Below are 25,074 nucleotides of genomic sequence, written 5' to 3'. Positions count from 1 at the left end.
TTACAAGTCGATTTACGACCCTACCCTCACTTATGGTCCCGAGCTTTGGGTAGTACCGAAAGAACGAGATTGTGGAGACAAGCGGTGGAAATGAGCTTTCTTCAAAGGGTGGCTGGCATCAGATAGGGTGAGGAATTTGGCCATCCAAGCGGGGGTAGAGCTGATACTCCTCCATAGCAAAAGGAGCCAGTTGAGGTAGTTCGGGCATCTGACAAGGATACCTCCTGGGTGAGGTGTTCCAGACATATCACATATGGAGGAGGCTCTGGGAGAGACCCAGGACACACTGGAGAGATTATATCCCTGGGCTGACCTGGGAACAGCTTGATGTTCCGCCAGACAAGCTGGAGGAGGTGGCCGGGGGCTTCTCTGCTTAGGCTGCTGCCCCCCAACCTGCCCCTTGATAAACAGAATAAAATTGAAGGATGGATGGATGGATATTTTAGATTTGTTTTAAAGACAAAAAAATACAAATGTATGTTTCTACACAGAATAAAGTTAGACCTCTGTTCTACATTGAAATCATGTTTACATTTGTAAATCTATGGTTCCATTTTTGACTTTGTACCACAACCAGCGAGATGTTGGGAATTCAACTATATTTACTAGGCAGTGCTAAATAACTTATCTGAACAGGTCTTCCAACAGTCTAAAAATAGCGGTGCTGAACATGGTTCACAGACTCACAGCAAAATGATCTTGAAGAAAACTTTACAGCAATGACAGAGGAAGAGGACCCAAACAGACAGAGGCAGCTTAAAATCCAAAATTCAGTCTTTAATCTCTTTAATCCAGATGGTGGTCAATCACAGAAAGACAGTTAGAGAAGCCAAGCATTGTAGGCAAGGCGCAAGGAGAAATTAAAGAACAAGAAAAACTGGAAATGAAAATATAACCATATAGCTAAAAAACATGAAAACCGTGTCAAATTAAGACAAACTGTTAAGGTAGGTGCGAAAAGCAGGAGATGTATATATTAAGGAAACTAATAGGAAAGAGACAGACAAATCATGAGTGATAATAAGAATGTGGCAAAATAGCAAACACAGAAATAAAAGTAGGGTAACAGTATAAAAAGACCAAACTAAAAGAGGAAATATTGACAGACATCAAATCACATATGATAAATGACTTTAAAGACTAAAGTACCAGAATGTTATGATCACACCTTCTACAGGCAATTTACCGAAGAACTCTAGAAACTATCATCGATTTAAAAACTCTACTAAATAGTTTGCAAAAGAGTAAAATGACTCTGATAAACTTTAATGATGCTCACCTCTGACATCCAGTGAGGCTTTCAAAGTGCAAGAGTTACAAGGTTTTGTTTTTACCGTTATCAGAAACAATCAGGTTTCATTAGGAAATATTAGCAAATCCAATTTATTTATTAAATTGTAAAAAAACCCTTCTACATTGGGCCATTGGAGGAGAAATTGTCACAAAAGATATATGTTGTTTTTTGGAGAAGCTATTTATTTTTATCTGGGTTTCCAACTATGTCCTCCCTTGCAATAAATAGCAAAGCTACAACTTGGCCTTGTAGTGGGAAGGTGGTGCTAGTGGTTGTGTTGGTTGGTGCTTGAATGATGCATGCACATATTGCAGACAAGGGTAAAGGGAGAGAGAGAGAGAGAGATTTTTCCACATAAGTGCCTTTGGAGGTGCAGAAGGGGATGTGAAGGCCCTTGGCATTGGCTGGCGGGTCTAACGGACTGGAAACAAGGCTTTATATTCAGCAATTTATAGTCTCAATGCAGGGAAAGGAGTAGTAGAGGGAGGAGAGGAAGGAGTAGTGGTAGAGACCTTGGGAGGTGAAATGAAGGACATCATCCAAGACAAACCCTCATCAACAGATGTCAATGAGAGATGCTGGGCTAACAAAAATAAATAGGCTTGATTTGATCTCAATTTGACATGGCATTTTCAGAAAGCTTTTTACTCTGTTTTGCATTCATTCATTTTTCTCTGACATCCATCCACTGCGTATATTACTGAGCAGGCCAACTTGTCTGTTTCAGTGACAGCTAACAAGAGAAATCCAAAATATAAGGGCCTATCACAGCAAATTCAAAAGTGTTAAATGTTTTGGTGTTAGTAGTCTTAGAGTTAATTTTACTCTAAGTAGAGTCACATTCTTTTAATGTAACTCTGAGGTGTAAAATGATAGTAGTTAAAATCGAGTGTTAAAAATGAGTGTTTCTATTTCAAATCTGGAGGTGTTACAATGGAAACATTAACTCTTGACCTCTTAACTCTGAACTCCTACAGGGGCTATGACACCAATAGAGTAAATTCACAGACTCCGCCCCCAGCACGGCTCCAATCGAAGCTGAAGTGAAGCCGTTTCAGAACATTTTGCTCTACATATTTGAGTTGTTTGCCATGCTTGGTAAGTCATGTTTTCAAAGATTGTTTCAATTATTGTTATTAGCTTTTACTTCTGTGGCTCTTTGGAGTTGAGACAAAGCTGTGTGAAAGGCATTAGCCATGTTGCTCGCTGATAGCATCATATTCTGTTTTAGCTAGCTGAAAGGTATTGTTTGCGGGCAAATACCACAGCCTTGAAAAAAAGCTTGCATGTGAATTTTCAGTCAAATTTCTTGGTCAAATACACTTAAAACAATGTCTAGAATGTGAAATGTTGATATAATGGTGCTACTTGAAGCCTGAAAATGATCTCCCATAAAAAACGAGCAAACAGCAGTAGCAGACATCCCGACTGAGTTCTACGTTAGCATTTAGATCCCTCCAGAGTTTTGTGCACACGGTTTAGGTAAAAATGAAAAAGGTTGAGGTTTTACATTTAGTTCAGTATTACCTGTTGTCTGTGTCCTTGACTTTTGGGAAAATACTTTACACAAGTAATGGCTCAAAAAGGATTCTTTTTTTTCTTTTCTTTTACTGTGCTGCAATTGATTTGTGCCATTAATTAGTGTCAACTAATTTTTATTCAATCTCCACATAGGATATGCTTGTGAAGATGGAATATGGGGGAGAGCAGAAGTGCGTTGAAGTTCCACAAAGTGATGAATGAAGGACATGCATATTGTATTTTGTATTTATTGAAATAAGTGATGAGAATGCTGTTATTTGCATTTACCAGCTCACCTATGTCAGACCTTTTGATAAACGAAATTCTAATGAAAGTGAGAACATGTACACTGTTACATCTTTCAGAAAATGTTTTGAAATTGTGGTGCACAGTTCAGAATAAATGTTTTTCAAAAACCATTGCGTCTTTTTAGTAAATGTTTATTTCCAAAAGAAATTTCTAGAAGTTCAGAACAGTAAAATTCCCGCTTTTTAGAATTAATTAGAAGATAACTCTTACGTAGTTAAACTAAAATACTCTTTGAGAGTTAATATATAAACTCTTAACACCAAGTGTTAAATTATCAACTCCAGAGAGATTTGGTGTTTAACACTAAATCAGAGTTAACATACCAACTCTCCAAAAAGAGTTAAATTAACACTCTCTGGTGTGGACCCATATAGACACTTTAAAAGTGTTGAAATCAAATCTGACAGTGTTAATTTGGACATGCTGGATTTAAATGACAGTTTCCTTCAGAATTTTTTGGACAGTCATGTAGTAAAATCAAAACACACATTTCTAGACATTTTGATCTAATTTAAGAAAGTGAAAGCATAACGACGTGGTATCCCCAGTATGTCTTTTTTTTGGCATTGCATTACAAAATATGCAGTCCGAGTAAAGCAAAATGCATAGGCTTATTTGTTTCCCCTCTCAGTTCTCTCCGTCTTTCCCTGCTGTCTCCAGGTTTACTGTTGGCTGAGTCTCCCTATCTCTCTTGGATGATTATGTTGGCAGGTAGTTATGAGACCAGGTGATTAATCCCCCAAGGGAGGGGAACAACATTAACCTGCCTCTCTGCATTTGCCACCACATGACCTTAGAAAAAAACACATACCAATCCAATATATTTCCCAGTAAGGGCTGGGTTTTCCATGAAATCCTTGAAATAATTAAAACATTCAAACTAATGCTCTTGAATTGGGTACCTGTGACAATTACACTACCAAGACTGAGTGAGTGACTCCAAGTGACTCCAAGTGTAAGCTGTTAAATTGATTTAATTTTCGAGATAAACATTTTTCATCCTTTAAGCTCAATCGCTGCATGACTTGCATAAGAAAATTCCTAAATATGAGAACTGGATTTTATCATCTTTCAGCATACCAGATTTTTATGTAATGTTTAAGCTAAAAGCCACCTTGTGACTATGAATGATTTCTTCTAATATTAAGTGCTGTATTTTCCCCCTAGGGGAATATCTTATCTGCTGCTTGAGCACAGCTAAATAAGGAAGAGGATTGTTAGGAAACATGGTTCAGATGTCTAAGCTGTAATAGGAGATCAGTGACCTGTAAAAGACTGCCAGGGATAGAAAGGCTTCACTAGAGCAGTCTGCCCAGGAAGATAGAGAATAAACCCTCTACGGTAAGTATGTCTTCGAGCACGTGCAGCACTTAGGTGGCAGATTGGAGTGGCCTTTGCAGTGATATGTTCACTGTTAACACAGCATTTTTTTGTTCCACTGGCAGGAATGTTAGGGCCAGTATTTTAACAGAAAGAACTTGAACAAAGAAAAAAACTGGAAGAGCAATAAAAAAGTATAAAGAAGGGAAAGTCATATGTCCAATAAATGACCAAAGCCAGTTAAACTACATGTACATCTTACTAACAAGTTGCTCCTGGACCTTAAAACGTTATCACTTGTAAAGGTAAAGCTTTCTTTATTAACCCAAAACCTCATGGTAAATGAATGCCACTTTTCAAAAAAAGCTTTGAAAAATATGAGAAACTGTGCTTTTAGCCTTTTTAAATTTGAGTGAAAAACCTACAAGTTTTACTTCATTCATCAAACCACCAGATGTGGTGTTTGTATGTCTTGTCATGTTTGAGGACAATCATCTTGTGTCTTCAGCCAGAATGTCTTACTTTCAGACTTTTACATACTCTAAAAGAAACTCAGAGAGCACAAAAGAGTATTAGAATTAGGACACTATAACAATAAATGTTTTGCCTAAATATATAGTCACATTCACCTGAAATTTAACTTTCACTGGTCCTGAAGTCATGCTCATCCTTCAGAGTGAAATCTGACTGACTGAATTGAATCCTTGAAGGGTTGACTGACTGTGTTAAAGGACTCTACTCGAGTGTCAACAGGAACATTTTAGTCCTTACCTTTTGTTTTTTCAAAATTGACTTCAAAAACAGCTAAAAAAAAAAAAAGAAGCTGTTACTACATATACTTTCACTAAACAAATGGATTTATGAATTATGCATTTCTTAACCAAAAGCAGCGTTTATTTTGTTACCTAATATATTTTTCATTAATCATTGTCTGTCTTCCTGTACCTGTCTCCCTGTGCCACCCAGCTTTCAGCCTTGGAATCCATCTGTCTTCCTCTCTGTTTGGTGCAGATGGAGCAACATGACAAGGGCACAGGAGCCAATCCATTCCCACCTTGTCATCTGCAGGCATTTCGATCTGCCACAGCACTCTTCCATCTCGATTAGGGGTGTCCTGCAGCCGGGAGACAAGCCTGTGGATATGTATGTGCATGTTTATATAGCTCTGTGTCTGTGTATGTGTGTGCACGCACTGTGGAAATAGGGGCATGTGGTCTGTAACTGAGCCTGAACCACAATATCCTGTACCACAATATCCGCCTCTCGCTTCTTCCGGTCAGCCACTTGTCAAAGCCACCATCATTGTCATAACGCAGACCTGAAGAACATTTCCACTTTAACCACCAAAATGAAGTTTACTGTTCCCTTGAGATGTCAGCCAACAAAAGTCAATCTCAAATCTGGCATTTCTCATAAGTGATGAAATTGTATGACTCATTTGTATATTTGGTAGGAGTGGGGAGGGTAGTTTGTTTTGTCAACAACTCCAACTAGGGGAAGTTCAAGTTAAGGGGAAGGTTAAAGAATTTAACCACGTTAGAAATGATTAAAGGTCACGGATTTGAAAACCACAGCATAAAACACACGTGTTCAGAGATCTTAGCTGTTTATTTAAGCTTTAGTTTACGGTTTAGCTTTACCATATCCTCGTGGACCATACCCTTATTTACAGAAATGTGCTTTTTTCCCCCATTTCTGCTGTTTGCTTTATTTTTGTTTAAATCCCCGTTGGGGAAAGTATGGAGAGGCAGAGTAATACAGGGACCCAGGCACGCACACAAACGCTGAACTAACCTCCACTTTCTGTTTGTCCTGATTAAATATGTTTACTCATCTCATCAGGTGGACACAAATCTCAGCAGTCCATCCTGGATAAATTACATAATAGTGTACTGACATATTGATGTCCTTCAGAACTCGCTGACTCCACTACAGTAATTGTTATAAAATGTTGACATGGTTTTTCTGTGATCTTTGCAACATTGCATGAAATTGTAAATTAATTGAATATACTTTTTTTTTATTCATTAAGAGGTGCAGGGTTTATGGTGAAAGACAAAGGTAAACTGGAGTAAGAAGGATTAATAGAATATAAACAACACCAGAGATATATAGTTTTCATTGAAAGAAAACACAGCACCAGTAAAGCATAGAGAATGAAAGCACAACTAGGTTATGTGTCCTTCTGGTCTAACTTCATGCAGTGCTTTTAACAGTCTGCCCTTTTCTACACAGAGCAGAGAATGATATAACTGCTTCATGACACTAGGGGGTGAAATGACCCATGTTTGAAGTGCTAACTTAAGCAGAGGGGGAGAGTCCAAAGCTACACTGACATAAAATGTCCCGGCACTCATGAGTGGACTGAAGCTGACTGCTTTCAGCCATTTAACCAAAGTAGGTGCCGGTTTAAGGGTGATACAGTTAATTAGATGAAGCAACTGAAGACAGTTCATGTTTTTGTTCAGTTTGTTCTTCTTTAAAAAAAAACCAAAAAACGAGTAACAGCATCTCTTGGAATTTAAATTTGTAGCTCCTCTACCAGAAACAAAGACAATCTTTAGACATTGTGGCCCAGCACCCTGTACTATGCAGTCACATCATGTTTATCTTTACACACATCTGCACAGTATTGTTCTGTCATCTATCAAACTTACACAAGCTCTTGTTCATTTTAATGAAGTCAACAGGCAATTACAAGATAAAGCTGTCCTTTTTTATTGTTCTCTGTATTCTCTGTATATGGTTGATCCACTGAGTAGTAGCTATACTGAAAATAAAACAAGTGAACACTAAAAAACTGGTAATGCTTGTGTAGCAAAGAGAATTTTAGCACAGTTAGCAATTAAATTTTAAGCTGCTCAGCTGTGAATTAAAACCCCAAACGACCGAAGGCACAATACCGCACAGTTCCCACAGGGAACATTTAATATCCAGATCACTGATTGCCTCATTTTAGAAGGGAAAGCCACCGACCCCAGTATCAATCTTTCCGATTGGCTTAATGACAATGATTTTGACCTCATTATCCTTGCCCCTCTGACCATCTCTCTCTCTCAGCTCACTCATTTATCTCACCCTTCTCTTTCCTTCTTTCTGTGTGTCTATAACCCATATATCAGAGAGATACAGGTCTTATATTAAAAGTCGGATATTGCCCTGTCATGTAATTCTCATACGATGTGATGGAGGTACCTTCGTGGCTGCTGGTAATTTAAGTTTACACCATGGACCAATTGCAGTTATGCTTGCAAAGCAAAGTCATGAAGTGACTAAAATGTGCATTTGATGATACAAGTTTACCATTTTAACTCACTGTTTAAATATTGTCTTTGCAATACAAGATGTTTTAATATTACCGTCCTCCCTGTCAGAGGAGAACTTTTGGGATCTGTTGAGAAAAATGGTTTGTTTAAGTGCTTCTAACTCACACCAAGGCCAGGAGTTTATTTATTTTTGATTGTCTATTTTGGTTTTCTCTTATGATAATACTTAACTTCACACATATGGAACATATTATTAAGTTAACAAGAAATTAACAGTATCGCTATATCAGTGTATTTCCCTCGAAAGCCATACCAGTTCCTTGTCATCCTTCCTCCATGCTTTCCTTAGAGACACAACACTGGTCAAGACTGTGACCGAGAGGCTGTTTGGGAGTTTTTGTCTTTCCTTCTCCTCTTCCTAGCTCTGTGGACCTGAGAGTGAAGAATATCAAAGCACTTCTTGTGACATTCCTTCAATTAAAGAAATACCCAGAGAGCTCTCATACCGCTATATTGTGAGGGGAGCTCTGCTTGATACAGTGACATTGCAACCTGACACGCTTTTTCATATTGAGAGTATTTAAGATAAAGCTTCAAGGACATATTGCATTTCAATGTTTTCCAAATAAATTCTTTTACACTATCTTTCTTAAACTCCTGTTTATGTTGACGGATTGTATGCTGTCTGGTATTAATACTACACAACCAGTCAATCCTGTTCAGCTCCTTTTCTTTTGAATCTTCTCTGTTCTGCAACCTTTTTTACAGGAGCACATTTACACATTTTTTAACAACGGTTATCTTCCTTTGTAGGCCAACATTTTTGTAACACTTTTTAAAGTAGCCAATTTCATTGCCTTTTTAAAGTAAAATAAAGAGAAGTATGCACATATATCGTACATTCTAAAAGTTTTGGAGTCGTTATTCAAAAAAAGCTATATATTGCACACTTCTTTTCTTAAAAGTAATGCAGTACATTACTTAATTACTCTTAGGAGAAAGTAATTCATTAAACTATTTGCTGCAGAGCTTTCTCACTGTAAAATTATCTGAAATGCATTGTGCCATAATCACCAGTTAATAATATAAACGTTAGACTACAGTCCCACACACTAATACCAATCCCTATCCTAATGATAATATGATCTTTCTTTTAGTATTTACGTAAGAACACAAAACCAGTAACACAAAGCAAAGTTGAAAACCAGCACAAAGAGACTTAAGGGCACTCAGATGCCTTTACCTGTTACCTGTTGAAATTCAGGGTCTGGCTTTCTGTGATAAAGTCAGCAGTCACCCGGCTGTATCCTCACTCTGGGTTCTTGGCTAGCTTTGTGTTAGCATGCTAAATTCCGTTAGCAGTATAATGTGGTTGTTTCTGTCCTGGACACAGTTTGTTTTGCCATAGTGCTTCTGTCCTGAAAAATTAAAAATAATAACTAGATCTCCACTTTAGACTGCTACACCATTTTTACACTAACTGTATTCAGCAGATTGTAGTAAAATTCAGCAGGAAAAAAACCTCAGATTTGTGTGTCTTTGATGTGTCTTTTTTTCTTTCTGTTCACTGACCATGCAGATAGCTAAAAAGTAACAACAGAGCTGTAACTTTAATTATATTAGTACTCATTAGGAGCTCAATAAATGTGCTTCTAGTGAAGTTTTCACCAAATTGCTCATAAACTGCTAAAAAGTGTATCAAAAGTAAGTTGTGCAATGGTATTGAAAACCCATAAATCCAAACAATGAGCTGGAAGACACTTGAGTACTTCGTGAAAGCTGAGCAGTAATTTGATGACCAAGAAAGTGACCCATTCAAAGTATCCACTCATTTGAGCAAACGTTAACACCAAATTGATTTAGAAAGTTTTAAGAATTCATTCTTACTTTTCGCCATTAAACTGTATAATAACTCTTCATTTTCTGACAGGTGAACACACCTGTAAGTTATGAGATCCCAAAGATGTATTTGCATTATATCTTCATGCAGCTGTTTTTCTTAGATTTTTAGTGTACATATGGCTTATTAATGCAACTTGCACTTACTGTCTTACACAGTGTCTTACTTTTACTGTTTTTAACTAATTTCATTTTTACTTTTCTGTTTTTGCTAATGTTATAAATATATACATTCCTCCTCTATCACATAGTATGAGGAGGCCATTACCAGGCGACTGTGGCACTTTTATTTTAACTCTGTTGTTTATTTGTTGTTTATTGTAGAGTGTACAATTTTTTTACTGCTTATCATGCTTCTGTAACCTAAAAATTTCTCTTGTAGGATTAATAAACGGTTTATCTATCTAGTTAATCCTTTTGTCCCTCTGTGGGGGGAAACTCCCACTAGGTTTATATCTGGGACTCTCCACCATTTGACCTTAGAACTGAAGAAGCTTCTCGGGTGAGAGGTGAAACGTCTTCAAGTAACTTAAAGAAGTCCAGACGCTTTTCTTTGCAAGCTCCTTTGACTACGATGACCTGGATGACTGAGAACCTTCACAGACATATCTAGTTAATTATTTGACAATTAGTTTCTTAATATACAAATTATGTTGAACTTGGACATATTTTTGGGTATATTTTTATGTACTCAAAAAACAAAAAAAGTGAGAGAGAGTGAAATGTCAGACTGCAGGCCTCAGTTAGCATTTTAAATGCTTAACTGTACAGTTAGAAAAGGACTTTAAAAGTATTGAAAAAACCTCAAAACAAACGTCAAGATAAAGAAAACACAAGATATCTGGAACAAAACCAGCGAATCAGCACAAAAACCCTGTACTAAACATCAAGCACAGTGGTAGATGAGCGATGATTTAGCTGTGTTTTGCAGCCCCGGGACCTTGCAGCCATTGAATTGACAAACTCATCTTTATACTGAACGATTATGAACTGAAATTGAGGCCATCTGTCTATAAGCTAAAAGTACAATAATCCCACACCACACACCAAAAAGTCTACATTAGACCGAATCAAAGGCTTTCAGTGATCCAGTCAAAGTGCTAACCCTAACCCAACCCAACTGCAATGCCATGGTAAAACCTTAAGAGAGCTATGCATAAATGAATGACCACAAGTCTCAGTGAACTGCAGCTGCATTGTAAAGAATGGATGTTGTTATATGCAAGGATAGATGGCACTGTTGTTTGTCTGTCTCTTGTTTTCCTGGTGTAGGGCCTCCACCTATTGGCCCATTCAAACTTCATTGGTACATGCCTATGCCTACTGATCTGGACACAGGTGTGAACAGATGTGAAAAACTGATAAAGTTATAGAAACAACAGTTACTTCAACGTATTGCTGATCATTGTAGTTTTGCAAAATGTTGAATGGGTCTACTTGGGTTTTCACACATAGCTTTACTTTTTTGTAAAATAAATAATGGCACTGTGTAAAATTTCATTGTTGTTGTACAACAGAGGGTGCATGTACCTCAGTTTAAGACCTGCTAAGGACTGGATCATTTCTAATTATGTGCTGATGCATACAAACTTATCTTGATTCCATCCATTTCCCTAGACAGTGATAAGGCATAATTGTGAGTCCAATGATCTTGGCAAACAAGTATTCCTCAGATTTAGTTGGGATTTCTCTTCCAGTGTTTTGGTTCTAGACTAATTTACACAGAGCTGCTTAATTAAAGGTTGAGATGAGATCTGTTTTGCCCAAAGGTATGGAAAGGATTTAATAATGAGATGTGGTTTGAATGTGTGTGTGAGAACAATAGCAAGCAACCCTAACAAAATCAGTGATGGAAGAAGATATTTAAGAGAAAATAATCAGGAAAAAAGAACAGGAAACAGATTTATACAGCAACATGTTCTCTGTGGTGCTGATGAAGGTGAGTTCTAATACTCAGAAATCTTGTTTTGTGTTGTTGTCATAAAATCTTGCCATTAGGAATAGATAACTCACAGTTGACACACCATAGCAACGCAGAGAGTTATTACACACATGGTGTAGCACCTGGTACAAGTGATCAAACTTTAACATGGTAATCACCATGTGGTTAATGTTTTTCTTTCTTTCTTTCTTTCTTTTCAAATTTGCATCATCACTCCATCAAACCTCTTCAGACCAGTTCTTGTGTAATTTGGCATACCTCGGCCTTTCTCCCTGTTTTCCTTCCTTAAGAATACGTTCTTGACAGCTACCCTTCCACAGAGACCATTTCTGATGGGGCTTCAACTGAAGGGCCAGATGTGTCTTTCAGATCCTATATTTGTCTCTGCTGAAATTCTTTTCTATTTCTTGAGGACATGCCTTTCAAATACTGTTCATCCACTTTAAATAGATTCTTTAGGCCTGCCATTTCTACTTTTGTCTTCCATTTGCCCAGTTTCATCAGTTTTGTAAGAACACACTTCACACCATACCAAGTTATATATCAAGTTTTTGGCTATTGTCTCTTTTGGAATCACTTTGTTGGTGCAAAAATGCTATATTATGATGATCAAACTGTGTTATCTTTGGTAAAAGATAGGTTCTGGTAAAATGGGTTCTTGGTTAAGTTGTGTGTCATGTATATGATTCCTACGTCAGAGTTAAATGACTTCACAAATAAACAAAAAATTACTCCCCTGAAAATGGTCAGATATAAGGACTGGGCTAAAAATAAGCAGCCAATGTCCAAAGAAAACCTTTGAAAAACCTTCAGAAAGGCTGGAGAACTATAGCTCAAGACCACTTACCAGACGAATTACAAGCAATATACGTGTTTTGGAAGTAAAATATGAAGAAATCAAGTAGAGCTTATTAGTCTAGTTTTGGTACTTGCTCTTCCTCTTTTACGTATTTGTCTTTGTATCACAAAAGTAGGAAACATTATGGAAGAGGTCTGTTTGTAATATCCAAGTGCTCTGTCCTAATAAACAAAAAAGAAAAAAATGAGCAACATTTTAAAGCTCTCTCGGATGAAGTAAATAAACAAAACAAAACAGGAATATATGGTGAGTCAGTATATCTCATTATTTCTGTTCTTTCTCGCACAGATATAGTTTCCCCATCATTGCTTGACTACCAATCTGAATTCTGAAAAACAGTTGCCACAGTTCTTGAAAAAAGACAGTAATTATGCAACCAGCATCCAAAGTTTCATCTCAAAAAGAGTGAACTCTTGTCCCCACTGAAGTCTTCTCTCATCCTCAAAACTTCTCTCCCCTCTCTTTCTCTGACAGCGCAGATCAAACAGCTTTGCACAGCGTGTTATGCTGCATAGCACAAAGTGACTGTGTCCCTTCTTGTGTTGAAAAGGCTCCTAGGTTTCAGGGAGCTTGTCAGTAGAAATCTGTCAAAAGTACTCAGCTGGGTCTGTTGGACTAATACCCAAAGACCATGAGGGCTTACCCCAGGAATCTGGACACTTCACAAAGAAATTAACTTAGCAAATCAAAAGCTCAACGCCCTAGCTGACACCCTAACCACAGTCCCCTTTGTTTGGTTTTAGCAGTGTACACAATACACTTCTGTTTGCTCTGCTCTATTTTCCTGCCCAGGAGTAAGCCTGAGGGTAGGGTTTGTGTGTTCTCTGTACTCACCATCCTGTCTCTCCCTCTTCACTTGTTTCTGTATGTAAGCAAATAAGCCTCCAGTCTGTGTTCCTATTGGCTTTACCCAGGACTTTCTCTAAAGAAGGGGAGGTCCTTGAAGCCAACTCAACCACACTTCCTCAAAACTTTCCTGTGAGGGTTTGCGAGTGTAACTGTCTTGATAGTGGCATAACTGTTGCAGTGTCGTTCTGATGAACATCCGGTAAATGTAAGGAGATCTAAAGGTGATCTGATATCATCAAAGACTGTTTGTCTTGGACTACATTCCTGGTGGGAAGGGTAATCCTACCAGGAAGCCTATGATGGAAAACTAACAACGTTAAGGTAAAATACATATTTCAGATCAAACGATTGTTATAGCCTCAGAACTTTGTTTTTAGAAACATACTATGATTTGTATTTGAAGGGCAAGAAAACGAGACTACGAGAAAAAGAAGCTGAATGTCTGTGTATGTTCAGTGTTTTTATTTATTAATAGCAAGCACAACTCCAGCTAAAGAAAGAGAAAAAGTTGGACCAACTACTTTATCTGTTACATTGTAAATGAATTCTTTCAAGACCATCTTACAACATACAATTGTCTGACCTAGTAAAAATAGGCTACAATAATTGAGAACTCCTCCTTCTCTACCTGCATTGAAATGGGAGAATGTCATCAGAAACACAGGAGAGGGAGGAGATGGATGGGTGGAAGGAAAATATTTGCTTCTTTCACAGACCAAAAATGTTTTCACAGAGTGAGACTGAGCTCCTTGAATTAAGCTCTATTCTGTTCCAGGTTTTTAGGCTAAACACAGGAGAATGTGCTCTCAAATCCTTTGAGCAATTTTTTTAATCGGCTCTTCCATGCAGAGCAGGTAGGGAGAGCAAGAAAGAAAAAGAGAGAGGGAAAGAGTTCACCTCAAACTATACTTGTACATTCTTTGAACTCCTATGAAGTTTGTATAAGTTACAATGCACGCTCACACTCACACACACACACACACACACAGGATCTTTCCTGTTTGAAATCTATTCAGAAGTGGGATACTCTGTGATTTGAAACACTCCATTTCCTCCCACACAATCATGTGCTTGCAAAAGATTTATTTACTGCCTCTAAAACTCAAATCCCTGTGTTGGCTAAAGCATTTTAAAAATGTTGGTATGACCATTTTAATGGACAGAAATGTGCAGTTGAGTGCACTTCACTGGTCAAAAGCATGTAGAAAATCTAAGTCAGTATCTCATGACTTCAATCAATATGCAGGAAACCAAAAAAACATCAAATTAAATGCTTTCTTTAACAATGTTTCTTGAGATATCGTTTTAATAAACTTCCAACTAAATAATCAGATGTTTATCCAAGTGACGTTATCTGTTCTCTGAATTATTTAGAATGCGACAACCTGGCGACAACCTTCTCCGTCTTCTGTTTTTGTTGTGTGTAGAGTTAAACACAACCAAGTCAGTTCCCATGGGAAAATGAGCTCAAGTCTGTTTGGCTGATTCCACAGATAAACTTTCCCCCTGTTTTTCTTTCTTTTTTTTTATATATACAGTTAAAAATGCTCCGTACTAAGCAGAATCCCAATATGACTCATCATTTATGCTCATCAGAACAAATAAAGTTATTACATACATACAGAGTCAACTGCAAGATTAGAGAGAGAGAGAGAGAGAGAGAGAGAGAGAGAGAGAGATGCTCTGTCATAGGAATCTAAGGGTATCTTAGCTGTTTTTCCCTCTTCTGGACAGAGACCTGGACTCTCCTAGCGCCAGTCTTCCTGTTTTACGGTTACAGCTCCTAATGCTCCTATTATCATTGCTCCAGTTGTTCCTCAAGTCCCTGGTACTTCTCTGTTTTCTTGTTCTTCATCTTCTTTCTGATGTTATCCGCTGGGATTGCTGTATCGATTAAACCACCACTACGTCTAGTTGGTTGGTCAGCAGCTGTTTGTCTGGAACTTCAACTCCCACAGGATCTTAGCCCTGTTGTTCTCAACCACCTTTGGTGCTGTCTCCCATTGGGAGTTGGGGACTTCTAGTCTATATGTAGCACAGATGTTGCTAAACACTGTCTCAACCACTTGATTGTCCTTGTCAGTGTACACTGTCCCAACTTGCGTCTTACATCCTGCTACTATGTGTTGGACAGTTGCATAGTCTTCAACTCGGGTTCTGTCAGCTGTGGTAGACTCCTGCCTCTATGGATCTGGTGCTTAGGGCTTGTTCTTGTGCTGCCATGATTAGAGTGTCTTGGTTGTCCTTTAGGCTGGCCTTTTCTAGCCACTAGTAGGGTTTCTTGATGTCAGGCACTTTCTCTGTTGATAGCATATCCTATGCAGGGGCTTGGTTGTTCATGATAGTTCCTCCTCCTGTCCCTCGTTTCCATAGCCATCCTTGGAGTAGCTCATCTTGTGGACCATCTTCATGAATTAACTGTGGATGCTTTGTGTTTCCTCTTGAATTGTGGCTCTGAACCCCACTAATTCTTGCCTTCTCTCTTCCCATTGCACTTAGAACTTCAGGCCATTGGACATTGGGTGCAGAACTCCATGGATTTTGAGAAGCCTCACACTTTTCCAATCTGAATGACGCCCCAATGCCCTTGCAGTAGATTCTGCAAGCTAATCGGCTAGTTCACTCCTGGCATACAGCTTGATGTCATCATATGGGAGGTGAGTGAGGGTCAGTCCACCCCTGAATCTATGTCCATATTTACTTTTAGTGATGAGCTAAGTTGAGGCTTACACAGAACAAAAGCTGGGATAGCGCAGCCATCTTACAGCAACCTTATTTGTGCTGCCACGTATTCATTCAAGTGGTCTTAGTGTCTTCAGACAGTAGGGTTGGATCATATAAGGACCGAGTGCTGTCTAGCTCTTCACTGCGGATACTCATTGAATGTTCAGAGCACCAGTTATGGATTTTTTATAGTACAACTTAGAAAGAAAATATTTTTTAAATATAAAAAAAATATAAAATATTATTGTATTTCATATTTTAAAATCATCTAGTATTGACAGAAGTAAAAAGAGCTCATTGCCCGTGACCCTATTGTCTCAGCTGTTTCCCTTTAGAATAATTGATAGAATACTCAGACCTCTTGATTTAGTGTCACTCTTAAAATTTAGAAACAATCCAGACATGAACTCTAAAAAATATCCATATTAGAACTACAAAATGTTATTGCGTGCTTTTGGTGAAAACAAGGAATAGGGACATAGACACTTTTTTTAAACTGATTGACACATTCTAGCTTTACTATCAGTATTTCATACTTTTGTACTGTATATTTTGTTATTATTTACTACAGTGTGTCAAAATGAATAATTTTTCCTTTATTTATTCTGTGCAGGATTTTCTCATCAGCACTGGCAAGATCTTTACATACTGTAATAACTTATAACTGTGAGAAGAGTGCTTTTTCATAATGAGAGACAGATTGGTGGAGTTGCAGCAGAAGGCTCAAGAGTTATCTGCGGTTGCAACTGAGAATACCAATCCTTTCTCAGCGGAGGATGATGATGACGACTCTGTGGCGTTTGGGGTCATAAAGTCACAAGCTGTGGTGTTTGAGGAGGAGCCAGTCATTCAGGACTTTCTGTCAGAGGTTGAGCATATACAAGAGGACATTGCAGTGCTGGAAACAGAGGTAAAAATGACTAAACTAGACTTGCATTTAGCAGTTGTTTATTTATTTATTACATGATATTTGCAGGATATTACTTACTATGTTATTAACGTGTGTTTCCAAATCTTACCTACAAACAGGTCCTTAAGTTCACTCAACAGCAAAAGACCATGGTGGCAACTATGCGTCGTTTTAGTGTGATGAAAAAAGAGAGCAGCATAACACGAGACATAAAGCTCAGGGCCGAAAGCCTCCACCGTCGTTTAGACAGCCTTTCAAAACAGGTCCAGAAAACTATGGAGCAGCAGGGACCTACTGCTGCTTTAACAAGAATACAAAGCTCCCAACATGCAGCACTACTCCGCCGCTTCCAGCAGGTCTGGAGTATATTCTTACAATTTTTTTTTATTTTGATATTTGACTCTTTCTTTCTTTCTTTGGTAGATTAGTTTGAAAAGAGTTAAAGTTTCACACACACAAACACACACACACATACATATATATATATATATATATATATATATATATATATATATATATATATATATACACACACATATAAATACATACATACATAAATAAATATATACATTTATCTGTATTTGATAACATAAAAAGAAATGCAGTAAATGCACTGTGAACACTGTGAAAACTGTCACTGCACCAAAGACCATGTTTATGTTTTCTACTGATAATAAAAAACATGGGACTAAAATGCCTCTCATTCTTCATACACTGTCTTCCTCTTGTTTCTTTTGGCTGTAATTATTTTCAGGTAATGCGAGAGTATAATGAAGGCCTGCTGACCAAGCAAGAGCGCTGCAAGCACTTCATTATCCGGCAGCTGGAGGTATCAGGAAAACCTGTAACAGAAGAGGAGGTGGATGAGATGGTGGCCACCGGAAATTGGGAGGTGTTCAACGAGAACCTGCTGAATGATGTCAGAATCACGCGGACACAATTATCTGAGATCGAACAGCGACACAAGGTAAGGGAAGCACAAGTAACTCACTGGACCAACACAAAGGTAACAATAGATTCTTGAAGGCACCTAAAACAACCAGGCATTCATGGCAAATAGTGATGGGTCGTTCGCGAACGAAATGGCTTTTAGAGCCGACTCTTTGACGTGAACCACGAGCCGGCTCCTTATCGCGAGCCGTCACGTGGGTTTTTGGTTTTTTTTTCTTTCTCTCAGCCTCTCTCTCGCACTTTTTTTCTGCTTCACTCAGCACGCGAGCCTTGTGCTTTACGCTGGGCAGAGGGGGGAGGGGCGGTAGTTACACTCAGTAGCACAGGAACAGAGCCAGAGGGAGAGAGAGAGAAAGAGAGCCAGGGACAACAACGTCACATTAGAAAGGTAGAGTAATCATCCACAACTATTTTCAGTTGCAGATGATAAAGGATTCAGAAAGTTTATTCATGCAGGCCCATATGACAGAGAATATGCATGTTCTTTTTGTTTTTATATTTTCATTTATATTTAATTGTGTTGTGGTTTGCAGTGTTTTGTGTTGTTTCACTTTAAATTTGTAAAAGGGAAAAGCTGAAAATTTAAATAGTTAAAATTTGAAATGTGAATAGTTGATTTTTGTATTATATGATTTATTTATTACATTTTATGTGGAGTGAATAAATAAAAGTATATTTACGGTGGCCCCTACAGACAAAGCACACACAAACTTCAAATCACGTACGGACTCTGAAGCAAGTACAAACCCTGAAGCACGTACAAACTCCAAAACACGTAAAAACACGTACAAACTTCAAAACACGTAAAAACTCCAAAACATGTAAAAACACGTACAAACTCCGAAGCACGTAAAAACTCAAAACACGTACAAAAGTCAACAGAAGTGCTCCAGAATGCTAGGCGCAGTGTTGAGCAAGCCAGCAAGTACCAACGACCGGATTTGGTGTGTGGTAGTAACAGGTAAATGAACATTTTTTTTAAATTATTTGAATATATATATGAGTGCCTGTGTATAAATACACAAACAATACACACATGCTTTCATTTGTTTAATTTAAGTGATCTAGTAGCTCTGCTTTGGAAGTTCAGTTCATGCTAGAAATGTGTTTTGGAGTTTGTACGTGTTTTGTCTCTAGGGGCCACCGCATATATTTATATATAAACATATATAAATAAAACCACTTTTTTTTTACGTTAGTAATTCCTTTTGTGCATAATTTTATATTATTGTTAATAATAAATTAATTAAAGCAACAAAACAACCTGAAGATCCAGTTTGGAGCCGAAAGAGCCGGCTCTTTTTAGTGAGCCGAACCGAAAGAGCCGGTTCTCGAAAAAGAGCCAGAAATCCCATCACTAATGGCAAATAAACTAATTCAGTGCTCTTTATTTGATAGAAATTTGCTCCTTGCTGTAGTTAGATATCCAGTCCGTTCATACTGTGAATGTGAGAATCTTTAATAACAAAAATTAACAAGAGCGGTTTGAGAATGCATATGAGATAATATATCAATATTCAGCAGCAATGCTAAACAATCCTTTAAAAGGCTCTTGGATCTAGATCTGGATCACCTGTGAAAGCTAATAACATTGAATCTGGCCCAGACCCAACCTCTGATGAAATTTTCATGCAAATTCATTCGCTTTTTGATTAGCCCTGCTAACAAACAGTCAAACCTAAACAAACACATATCCTCTTTAAGAGAGGTAATAAAAAAGTGCCATTTTAGCATGTTTTACAAATACACTACATCAGTTGACGCAAATGGGTAAAGGAGCAGAAAAGGTTTGTACTGGTTGTTATTCTAGACATTTATCAGAGATTCGTGTAGACCTGGGACACCAGGTGAATAAAATTGACTCCTTGAGAATAGAAAGAAGTAGTGCTCTCTGTCCTAACAAACACCTTTACAGCCAGTGTTGAATACAAAGAGATGTGTTAGGGAAACAGGACATTAATCACTAAGTATATAAAAGTCATGTGAATGTCGAGCATTTTCCCATGCTCAGGTCATGTTCTTCCTCAGCCTGCTCCTTCATTGCGTCTTAAATCTTCTGGTCCTTTCTTCCATCATCTGACTAATGTCTCTCTTACCTGCAGTATTAATCCCACTATCCTTCTCCATCAACAGGAGTTGTTGAGCCTGGAGAACAATATGAAGGAGCTTCGGGACCTCTTCATGGACATTTTCATGCTGGTGGAGGAACAGGGGGTCTTTATTGAACACATTCAGACCAATGTAGAGATGACGCAGGATTACGTGGTTGCATCTAATGAGAAGTTTAAGGCAGCTGCCAGGTATAAGAAGAGGAACCCAATTCGACAGCTTTGCTGTTGCTGCTGCCCTCCATGGAGATGCTGCTTGTAATACATAGAATAATTTGAATCATAACTTATTGGAAAACTGATTTTACTTCATTTTACCTGTTGGAAGTAAGTAACACTGGCTTTCAGTACCACTAAAGTGACGGGAAAGGTACTGAACTTTTGGCTGTTGAACAGAGCAACAGTGAAGACAGATTCAACAGAGCATAGAAACCAATTAGGGGGAATGGGCCAGAATTGGTATGGGAGGCACCTATTTCATTCAAGAAGGTGTGAAGCAGCTGCTATTAGAAGAGACAGTTCTGTGAGTGCTACTCACCAACACTGTTGCTTACTGGAGACCTTCACTGTCATCTGACAGAGGTCACAAACAAGGGGAGGCCACTGACTTTGCTACATCAGCAAGACTGATATCTCACCGTTTTTCTTTTTTTTTTTTCTTTTGTCCTGCTACACAAATTCTTGATAATGACTCGTGGCTTGTTTTTAATACATTATCTGCACTTTAAAATGTCTTTCCTTTTCTTTTGAGCACAAACAAAAATTTACTTTAAGAGTGGCATTGAGCCATTAGATATTCATTCCAGTCTTGGTCCACATGCTGATGGAAAAAAGTTGTTTTACAATTAGTCATTAGTCTCATTTGCATTTCAAAGTAAGATTATTTTCAGTGAAAGAAAAAAAGTAATTAATTTATGCACACAGACACACAGATGTATTCAAATAAAACTTTGAATAATGATGCTTGATCAAAATATTTCTGCCATAATCACAAAACTGCAGGAAATCATCGAAGCCATTTGTGTAAAAATAAGAGCAAAAATTACATTTGAGGGAATTCATTAAATTCTTTATGTTTTGCATTTTGAGTGTTATCAATTCTTTTGGACCGTTTCATTGTTCAGATGAATATTTTGCACCAATATGCATCATTATTAACCAGACTAATACACTACACAAAAGGGAACTGATTTCAGAAGTATTACTGGGAATATGTCGACTGAAAAATAGAACCAGCAGACTCGCACATGATGATAAGTAATGATCTTCTTTCCCCCATTTACTTAAGTTAACTGTATAATATTAACTAACAGTCCCTGCTCATGACAAAGCCAAAAATAAGTGCTGCATTAATTCATTAATTAACTGCTGACCTTCCTCACTGGAACAGCTGAAACTCCTCTTTTTGTCTACAGTGCCAGTGATGTTCCTCAGTGAGTCACTGACCCATGTTCTCAGGTATCCGGGACAAAATACAGGTGAACTAGGTGTGTCAGAGCTAGCCTGGATAATCTGGTTTGTCTACTATCCCAGGATAGTTTCCACATAACAATCCCGCATTCCTGTAGGAATACTGTGTGTACACATAGCAGTTCACTTCAAACGCATGGTAAGATGACATGCCTTGGCCAAATAGTCTTCTGCTTAACTATATATTTAGTTATATATATATATATATATATATATATATATATATATATATATATATATATATATATATATATAGTGTTTATGTAGTGTTTAACTATAATATACATATAGTTAAACACTACAAGTATATTATAATTTTAACTCTAGCTGTAAATTAAGAATAAAATTTGATCAAGAAAATGTTAAAAAGTTACAATAATGACCTTTAAAATTTGTCTAGTAAATTACACATCTTTTTTACAACTTTTAAATGTAAAAAGATGTTTAATTTACTTGTATTATACTGTTCCCTTACATTTAGAAGGAGAACAGGGTGCGACATGTTTGATGGCTTCTTCTATCTGACTGAAAAAGTATTTTCCTTAATCTAATCTTGCGTGTTGTACATCAGCCTTTCCAAAATAAAAAGACATCTTGAAACCAAGACATTAATGCATGAAATATTTAAATTTAATTGTGTATATCAAATAACAATACACGACAGTGCATAGTTTATCCTTTTACACTGACATAGTCAGAAAAAATGAGACACTGCTGAAAATCGCAGGGTTACTGAACAGCAACAATGCCATCCAGTGTTCACTAAGATAATTACCAGTTTTTTAAAAAGTTATTACTGAATATGACAGGGCATGATGATGACATGACTATGTAGTTATGAAAGTGCTGGAACAGAAAATAAACAGCAGAGAGTTTTCTCCTAAAAGTGCAGAGATTTATTTTATAAATATTGGTGTGGGACTAGTAACACAAATATTATTCAGATTAGATGAACACTGCAAGGCTGTATCAAGATTCAGCTCAAACCATGATAAATACAAACAGTTGTCAGCAAAGCCTAGGAATAAAACACCTTTTTTTTTCTTGCATTGGTTCTATAATCAAACTGCAGAAGAATTGTGTTTTTGTGGTCTAAGTAAAAACTGTTCAATTAAAATGCAGATGTAAAATATCTGTGAGATATTTGCCATGACAAATGGAATAACCCCCTTTCGACTCTAAGTTAAATGAATGTATTCACACAGCATCAGTGATTGTGAAACTTAAACATTACTATTGTGAAACTTATATCTTATACTACTCTATTACTCTAGTAGCCCATGACAACAGCAGGCTGCTTGAGAGCAGTTATCAGTTCATAAAGCTATGGACATCCATTCAGACTCACCAGCTTTTACCCAAAAGTCTGTTGCTTTTTCTTCCTCCTAGCAACAACTTGCTTCTCATTCAAAAGGTTTCACTCTGTGGGAGCGGCTCTGTTCAGCAAATATGTTCAGTAGTTGAGAAGTTCCACTGTGGATTTATCTTGTTTACCCCCAACACTCAAGCCCTTATCCAATATTTCATCTGAAACCCTCTAGCCTGGAGCCAATGTAAAGTTTGTTCCTTTTAGCCAAATCAGATTTTCTTAGACAGTCGGTTTGTTTGGACCTGCTCCACCAGGCCTGCTCATACAGCTGTTATGAGAAGTCTGGACCTAAAAGCAACATGTCCTTACTATCCACTTGTCCAAAGAAGGACACGTTTTTCACTAGTACAGTCTAACATATGAAGCAGCATTTTGGGGTCCTAACCTCTTAAAGGTTTTTTTTTAAAGTTGTTTTTTTAGGAAGTTGTTTTTTTATTTTTAGTTATTTTCAAATACCAGAAAATGCTGATGAAGGATAGGTCATACTTATGGTTTCTAATTTAATGCTCATGCAGTTCTCAGTGTGGTACATTTTCATGCTACCTATTCATGCTACCTATTTGTCCTTGATGTAAATATGTAAAAATTGTGTATGTTTCTGTTCTGTGTCTTATGTACTGTTTGTTTGTATATGTGTCTTTCTTGCTGCTGTTACACCCAAATTTCCCCTTGTGGGACAATTAAAGGATTCTTCTTCTTCTTCTTCTTCTTCTTCTTCTTCATTATAGTACCACATATTCATTGTGAATAACTTTACTCAATTGCCCAACAGCCCATCAGTCATGTCTGATTTAACAATAATGTGAATAGTGTTCGTGGGAATTTACAATGCAGATGACAGCTGACAGGGTTGCAGTGACGTCTGTTTGTGGTTATGTACTGTCCATATTTCTTCTGTCTGCCCTGTCAGTCACAACATTGATCCCAAAGACTTTCTCCAAATGTCTGTAGATCATCAAAGCAGCCCTCCGGTGAGTAACACCAGCTGTGGTTATAGAGAGCTGACATTACTTTACTGCCCGGTTTTATCACACCCATGAAAATCTGAGCACGGAGATATCAGTACCCTCAGAAACACATAAATCACAAAGAAACTGTAATGTCAGAGTGGCACCTCCTTTGGAAATGAGTATGGTTAATAATTCCATAGCAGTGCTGTTTGGTTTCTCTGATGAGAAGGCAATGTCCAATTTCTGATAAATTTGAACTATTTCTTGACCATATTTTATACCTTTTATGTGTGATGAAAATGAAGTCAGCATTACTGTTGGTTTGAAACAGGGCTGATTTTAGCCAGTTATCACAATGTACTTGGAAAAATAATAGGTGAGAAACTCGGAAGGTATGTGTTACCTTAGCCCAGAGAAAAGAGTCCATTTCTCAAGGTACAACTTTGCACAATGCCCCAAAAATGCACTATTTAAACATTAATTCCCTCCATGCATTTCATTGTGTGATTTTTCGTAAGCAGTGTGTGACCAGTCTGAGGCATCAGATTTAATTCTGTGCGGCAGATGGGTTCGGCTTCAGGGATCTTAGGTTTCTTGACCGTAATGGGAAGTAGTGAGCAGTGAGCAACTTTGGAAACAGAGTGTATGGTTCATACTCAATCAGTTAAATGGTAATGGTGTTTCCTTTCCTGTTTTCTCTCTCCTTTTTAAACTTTTGATTGGGTGGGAAAGACACACAATGAGCCCCTGTCCATAGCTCTGTCCAAAGCTGTCGCCAGCCTAGGTTTGAAACAGGAAATGAACAATGCTTTGTTTGGCCACTGAGGTGCTCCAGTCTTTTTTAGTCTAATATAGTCTTTATACATGATTTTCCTCAATCATATTTATAACAAGAGTTGAGGGAAATAGCATAGTGTTCTCACAGAGATATTTTTAGGGTAGGTCAATCTTCATTAAAAAAATGAAACTGAAATTGTTTGAAAGAACATAATCTTAATATATAATTAAATTTTAAGGATGGGCACCTGGTTTTCAAAAAATAAAATCATTGGTGCTTTAAATATTACAACCATTTGTAATAAGTATCAGACAGAGTAGTTATGATAGTAGTGAGGTACAAAGTTATAAAATCCAAGCTATGGTTTTGTTAATACAGATAGTAGTTAGATAATATAAGAACAGTACTTTACAGGATTGAGATCAGTTATTTTTCAGTAAGATCTAGAGAGAATGTATAACAATTTATAGAAGATCAAACCTTCTGTCCATGATAATGATAAAACGTTTTTTTTGTCTAAGTAAAATCAAAGGGCTGTTCTTTCTAGATGCATTT

General features: G+C 37.4%; 1 protein-coding gene across 2 annotated transcripts; it reads left to right on the top strand.

Annotated features, from left to right (window-relative positions):
- The first annotated feature begins 13,372 nt into the window (after positions 1-13,372).
- stx19 (syntaxin 19) lies at positions 13,373-20,715 on the top strand. 2 transcript variants are annotated; one of them, XM_085136219.1, is made up of 6 exons: positions 13,373-13,580; positions 15,759-15,916; positions 16,597-16,893; positions 17,013-17,249; positions 17,648-17,860; positions 19,978-20,715. In XM_085136219.1, exons 3-6 carry the CDS (start codon positions 16,672-16,674, stop codon positions 20,212-20,214), a joined length of 909 nt encoding a protein of 302 aa, XP_084992345.1. In that variant the 5' UTR covers positions 13,373-13,580; positions 15,759-15,916; positions 16,597-16,671; the 3' UTR covers positions 20,215-20,715. The 2 variants fall into 2 exon arrangements, with proteins under 2 accessions (XP_084992345.1, XP_084992346.1); XM_085136220.1 differs by lacking the exon at positions 15,759-15,916.
- Positions 20,716-25,074: the final 4,359 nt, after the last annotated feature.

Source organism: Neolamprologus multifasciatus, chromosome 16 (assembly GCF_963576455.1).
Source record: "Neolamprologus multifasciatus chromosome 16, fNeoMul1.2, whole genome shotgun sequence".
In the NCBI taxonomy this organism is placed as follows: Eukaryota; Metazoa; Chordata; class Actinopteri; order Cichliformes; family Cichlidae; genus Neolamprologus; species Neolamprologus multifasciatus.
The sequence above is the reverse complement of the archived record's forward strand: the minus strand, read 5'-3'. Positions and strand labels throughout refer to the sequence as shown.

Coding starts and splice junctions, on each gene's coding strand:
- stx19 (XM_085136220.1), top strand. CDS start 16,672: ATGAGAGACAGATTGGTGGAGTTGCAGCAGAAGGCTCAAGAGTTATCT. Junction 16,894..17,012: donor TTGCAGTGCTGGAAACAGAG/GTAAAAATGACT, acceptor ACCTACAAACAG/GTCCTTAAGTTCACTCAACA. Junction 17,250..17,647: donor TACTCCGCCGCTTCCAGCAG/GTCTGGAGTATA, acceptor AATTATTTTCAG/GTAATGCGAGAGTATAATGA.